The 5,723-nt window shown below is 62.0% G+C and overlaps 2 protein-coding genes across 3 annotated transcripts in view; both read right to left on the bottom strand.

Moving 5' to 3' along the window:
• SLC22A6 (solute carrier family 22 member 6) overlaps positions 1-4,310 on the bottom strand; it is a 4,771-nt gene extending 461 nt beyond the window's left edge. Inside the window, exons 1-9 of the mRNA XM_042020626.1 lie at positions 3,725-4,310; positions 3,184-3,287; positions 2,720-2,874; positions 2,242-2,410; positions 1,585-1,708; positions 1,123-1,238; positions 782-996; positions 478-586; positions 176-379 (exon numbers count right to left, since the gene is read on the bottom strand). Coding sequence (XP_041876560.1) covers positions 176-379; positions 478-586; positions 782-996; positions 1,123-1,238; positions 1,585-1,708; positions 2,242-2,410; positions 2,720-2,874; positions 3,184-3,287; positions 3,725-4,090 — 1,562 coding nt within the window. The 5' untranslated portion in view covers positions 4,091-4,310. The remainder of the gene's footprint in view (positions 1-175; positions 380-477; positions 587-781; positions 997-1,122; positions 1,239-1,584; positions 1,709-2,241; positions 2,411-2,719; positions 2,875-3,183; positions 3,288-3,724) is intronic.
• An 898-nt stretch (positions 4,311-5,208) lies between these two features.
• Positions 5,209-5,723, bottom strand: part of LOC121660986 (solute carrier family 22 member 6-A-like) — a 5,419-nt gene continuing 4,904 nt past the window's right edge. For both annotated transcript variants that reach the window (XM_042020625.1, XM_042020624.1), the window contains one exon: positions 5,209-5,456. In XM_042020625.1, the coding sequence (XP_041876559.1) occupies positions 5,375-5,456 (82 nt within the window). In that variant the 3' untranslated portion in view covers positions 5,209-5,374. The remainder of the gene's footprint in view (positions 5,457-5,723) is intronic.

Below are 5,723 nucleotides of genomic sequence, written 5' to 3'. Positions count from 1 at the left end.
CCATCCCTCCATCCTTCATCCCATCCCACCCCATCCCATCCCTCCATCCTTCATCCCATCCCATCCCTCCATCCATCTCTCCACCCCCACGTACAACCAACCCTTCTCTGCCTCCATCCCTTCCCACCATCCATCCATCCCCTCACCCCTCACCCCATATCCCCTCCAACCCCACCTTCCCTCCACCTCCTCCACGGTCTCGGGCAGGGCCATGTTCCGTGTCTCGGGCAGGAAGGTGGCCACCAGCCCCGACACCACGGGCGCGGCGCCGTAGATGATGAACGGCAGCGCCGGGAAGAGCTCGCCCGCCATCTTCACCAGGGGGGCCATGATGCTGCCCAGCCGCGCCATGGTGTTGGCCAAGCCCATGCCCGTCTGCCTGTGGGACACCCAGAGATCCTGAGGGCACCGGAGGGCACCTGAGGGCACCTGAGGGACCACCCTGTCACGGCCACCCCGGCCCTGCCCCCTCCTTACCGGATCACGGTGGGGTAGAGCTCGCCCGTGTAGAGGAAGACGCAGTTGAAGGACGCGGCCAAACAACCCTTCCCGAAGACGGCCAGGGCTGTCCGGAGTGTCCGAAGGTCTGTGGGGACAACGGGACACTTGGGCTGAGTTCACTTGAGAAGAAAAGACCCCAAACACCAGGATTTGGGGCAAATCCCCCACAAAAAGCCAACATGACCCAACCTGCGAGCCCCATTGATGGCTTGAGCTCATCTGGGCCCTCCCAGGGAGGTTGGAGATGAGGGGACACCACTGCCACCACCCCCGGCCTCACCTCGTGGCACCAAGATGTTGGCCAGGATGGCCAAGCCGGCCAGGATGAGGGCGACAGCCTGAGTGAAGCGGCGCCCCACGTAGGTGATGGTGAGGATGGACACCAGCTTGGCCGGGATGTCCACGGCGCCGAAGATCAGCTGGATCACGTAGATGTCAAAGTCAAAGTTCTGCAGGTCCATGGCCAGCCCATAGTAGGCGAAGCTGGTGGAGAACCTGGGCCGCGAGGGGGGAGAGGGGGTGAAAACATCACCTGTGGGGAGGGGTGGGGTGGCGTGGGGGGGTCAAGGACTTGGGATGGATGGACGACCACCCACTGGTGTCCTCCACCGCCGGCCGTACCACACGAAGCAGAGGCAGAAGGAGATGCGGCGCACGACCGGCGTCCGGACCAGGTCAACCACGGTGTGGCGGGTCCTCGATGATGTCATCTCCTTCTCCATGTGGGACTTCAGGGTCTGGAGGGACAGGGGGGGCTCTGGGATGGGGGTGGGGCACTGGGTCCCTCTTGGCCCGGGGAAGGTCTGGGCAGGATGGGTGGAAGAGGGGGAGGAGGATCATGGGTGGATGGTGGGATGGAGGTGGTGGATTCGTGGATGGGTGGAAGGGATGTATGGGATTGATGGAGATGGAGATGATGGAGGTGACTGAGATGATGAAGACAAATGGATGGAGGGACAGGATTCTTAAGGGGATGATGGATAAAATGGCCAGGGATGGACAGTTGTCCATGGGGTGGACGTTTAAGGGACCCCTATAAAACCCCCCAGGGACACACTGGGGGACCCAGATGGAGCCTTTTACTTCTATGTCGAGCTTGTCCCCTTCCTCCTTCTTCCCGTTGATCCTGGCCACCTTCTGGAGCTCCCGCAGGGCCTGGTGGGACTTCCCCACCATGACGAGCCACCGCGCCGACTCCGTCAGCCACCTGCGCAGGAGGGGTCGGGGCAGGAGCCCAGGGATCGTCATTGTCCCACCTCCACCCAACCGGCAGTGTCCCCCCATCCCTCTGGCCACTGCTCCTTCCAACCATTCCGGGACCTTCTCTTTGTCCACCTTTCCTTCCACCCTCCATCATTCCGTCCGTCCCACCGTCCTTCCATCAACCCATAACTCCAACTGTCCATCCATCCCACCATCCCTACCGCCACCTGCCCATCTCTGCTTCCATCCCAACGTCCCACCATCCATCCAACCATCCATCCATCCCTCCCTCCATCCAACCATCCAACTATCCCTTCATCCATCCCTCCATCCATCCCTCCCTCCATCCAACCATCCAACCATCCCTCCATCCATCCAACCATCCCTCCATCCATCCCTCCATCCATCCATCCATCCCTCCCTCCCTCCCTCCCTCCCTCCCTCCATCCATCCATCCATCCCTCCATCCATCCCTCCATCCATTCCTCCATCCCTCCATCCATCCCTCCATCCCTCCCCCTTCCTCCTCCTCCTCACCAAGAGTAGAGGAAGAAGACGAAGAAGGGCAGGGACACTGCGAGCTGCAGCTGGCGCCAGTCGGGGACGGCGAAGGCGATGCCGGCCAGGAGGAACTGCCCGACAGTGTAGCAGTAGCCCATGAAGGTGCCCACCAGCGCCCGCACCTGCGTCGGCATCCACTCCAGCGCTGCAGGACACGGCATGTGGAGACCACCCGGGAGTGCCCATGAGTACCCCAGGGACAGGGAGACCACCAGGATGGTGCCCAGAGGACATGGAGACCACCAGGATGGTGCCGACAGGTAGCCCAGGGGAACGGGGAGACCACCAGGATGGAGCCTGGGGGACATGGAGCCCAGGGCAGGTACTGGGGGGGGAGACACAGAGACCACCAGGACAGTGCCCAGGGGACACGGACACCACTGGGATGGTTCCCACAGGTTCAGGGGGGACGTGGAGCCCACCAGGGCAGGCACCGGGCCCAGGGGTCACGTACACAGGGAGACGCTGTTGAGGACGATGCCCGAGAAGGCCATGCCCGTCAGGAAGCGGAACAGGCAGTACACAGTGAAGGTGGGCGCGAAGGACGAGCAGGTGCCCATGGTGGCCATCTGCAGGTGGCACCAGATGAGCACCGAGCGGCGGCCGAACCTGGGTGGGAGGAGGAGGAGCAGCAGGGGGTGAGGAGGAAGAAATGGGGGCGAGGAGGAGGAAGAGGAGAAGGAAGAGGAGGAGGAAGAGTAAAAGGAGAGGAGAAAACAGAGAGGAGGAGGAGGAGACAAGAAGGATGAAGAAGGGGCAGGGGAAGGAAGAGGGGGTGAAGAGGAGGAAAAGGGTGAGGAAGAAGGTGAGGAGGAGAAAGAGGAAGAGGAAGAGGAGGGAGGGAAGAGGAGGCAGAGAGGGTGAGACGACCCCCCCAGTGCCACCCCACCCCACCTCGCTGCAGGAGCCCCCCCTCACCTGTCCGAGAGCCCCCCGAAGACGATGCCGCCCGCCAGGACTCCGGCCATGTAGAGCGACTGCGCCAACTGCTTGAGCCCCCGGGAGCTGCACACCAGGTCCCACTGCCCAGGGACGAGGACACGGGGTGGGACAGAGACTGGGGTGAGGGGGGTCCCCTCTGGCCTCCTGAACCCCAACACCGCCCGTGGTGGCCGGTAAGGTCAATAAACGGCCAATGGAAAGGTGACACTGAACGCTTGGCCACCCTTCCCAGCATCGCCATGGTCGGAAGGTCCATCCAAGTGTCTTGAGACCCCCTTGAGACCCCCTTGTGACCCCCTTGTTGATGGCCACCAACTCCCCATCCCTCTCTTCCCCTCCTGGGGCTTCCCGGCGTTGAGCGTCTCTGCAAAGGCTGAGCAGGGAAGATGCTCCAGTTGGGAGAGGTCAACGTTGTGCTGGCAGCAGACCCTTCATCGGTGCCTCCAGGTGGGACCCGCCGATGGGATTGGGTGAAAACCCCACCAGCCCCCCCCAAAGCCCCCCACCACCGCCCCACCTCAGTGATGATGGTGCTGACGAAGACGCTGCGGTCGTAGGTCCAACCATCGCCACACGGCTCCGTCTCCGGCCCAGAGCTGTTGGGTGCCGAACCGTTGGCCTCCAAAAGCCACCACTGGGGTGTCACGAAGCGCTGGCACCGCTCCCCACGGGGGACCCAGACCCTCAGCAGGGCCTCCGGGTCGAGGCCGGTGGCGTTGGCCTCCGGGCGCAGGCGGCACCAGTGGTCGCTGGCGGCGGCGGTGAAGTTCTGCAGGAGGTTGTGGCTGGCCATCATGAACACGGGCAGGGACAGGAGCAGCACCGAGACCACCTGGAAGCGCCCCATGCCCCCCACGTGCTCCAGGAGGCTGGCGAAAGCCATCCTGCCACTGCCAGGGCCCGGGAACGCCCCGCAGCCATGCAGAGCCCCGGATTTCAGGGGTTTCACCCCAAAAATGCCTCCCTGTCCCACGCGGTGTCCTCCCTCCTCCAGCCCCAGGGGGTGGTCTCCTATATAACACGGCCCAGGGGTGGCTTGGGTTAATGTTTGACATCTCCAGGGGGGTTTTCTGGTGGTTTTCCAGCAGGAAAAAGGCAAAAGTGCAGCACAAAGGTGTCCAGGGGAAAAAAAAAGGTGCTTTAGGGGCAGAAGTCCCTCAAAGTGGGGCAAAACTGGAGCAATTTGGGGCAGGAAGACAAGGAAAACCTAATTTAAAAAAAATTATTGGTTTTCAGCATTGCTTTTTTGAGGGGAAAAGGCAGGTTTTGGAAAGGGGCCGTGCAGGAGGTTGGGTGGGCATCAAGGTGGGCATCGCCTAGAGGGGAAGTCTCCTGGCCTGGGCCAATGTCTGGCCTTCGGCGGCACCTTTGGGTTAAATTTTAGCGATTTCAGTGGTCAAAAGGCGACCGAAAGGTGCTGACGGAGGTGGCCCTGCCTGGGTCAGTGCATTCCCCACTGGGGGTTAATTTTTGACGGGGAGGTTGATGGGGCCAAGGGACACATCGGCAACGGGAGCAAGGGCCGGGGTGGCTTCGGGGGACGGAAATCGGGGAAGGGGCACCACGGCGGCGTCGGGAGGGGGCAGGGTGGGATTCGGGAGCTCCTGGTGCTTCCCCACCTTCTCTGAGATCTGGGGGACGCCTCTACCAGGACGAGAGTTGGTTTGGGGTTATTGAGGATGGTCCTGTTGGAGGTGACATCCGACGTGGTGTTCTTGGTGCCACCTTATCTGAGGTGACTTCAGGGACACGGTTCTCGCTCCTCTTGGAGGAGGTTATGAGGCGTCGTTAAGAATGGGCGTCTTGGGTGCCACCTCATTGGTGGGGACAAGGTTGTGGGGTCCCCTCCTGTGGAGGTGACCTCCAAAAAAGGGGTTCTTGTTTGTCGCCTTATTGGAAGTGACCTCGGGGACACAATTCTTGGACATTGTCCCATTGGAGGTGACCTTGGGGTGGCTGTTGGGGGTGACCCAGGGGGCTCAGAGAAGACCCCGAGACGTGTCCCCACCAGAGCTGCTTTATTCCTGCCCGGACGTCCCCGCCTCAACAGGAGGTCACTGGTCACAACCGAGCTCTCCCCTGTCCCCCCTCAAGTTGCGGGGACCCCCAGGGTGGTGGTGGATGCTGGTGGCCGGGGCTGGGGCGCTGTGCCCACCCCCGGGGTCCCTCAGGCCTCCTTCAGGGGGGGCCCGTCCTGGGGCTGGAGTGCGATCTTCTCCTTGGGGTCACCTGTTGGCGTCCGCTTGGACCTGGAGGGAGGAAGAGAAGGAGGAAGAGAAGGAGGAGGATGAGGGTCATGGCATGGGGGGAGCAGCCCAGGCCGGGCATTCAGCCAACCACAGCGCTCGTTCTCCTGCCAACACCCACATCCACCTATCCCTCAATGCAGCCTGACCTTGACCCTGAACCTCTTCATGGCTGGGGTTGTCCATCACTGTCCATTATCTATCCATTGGCCATCATCATCCATCCACTGGCCATCATCCAACCATCACCCATCATCCAACCATCCACTG

The sequence above is a fragment of the Corvus kubaryi genome, unplaced genomic scaffold (assembly GCF_017639235.1).
Source record: "Corvus kubaryi isolate FWS band 111438036 unplaced genomic scaffold, C.kubaryi_AGA036_p1.0 37034, whole genome shotgun sequence".
In the NCBI taxonomy this organism is placed as follows: domain Eukaryota; kingdom Metazoa; phylum Chordata; class Aves; order Passeriformes; family Corvidae; genus Corvus; species Corvus kubaryi.
Note: the sequence above shows the minus strand (reverse complement) of the source record. Positions and strands in the feature narration are given on the sequence as shown.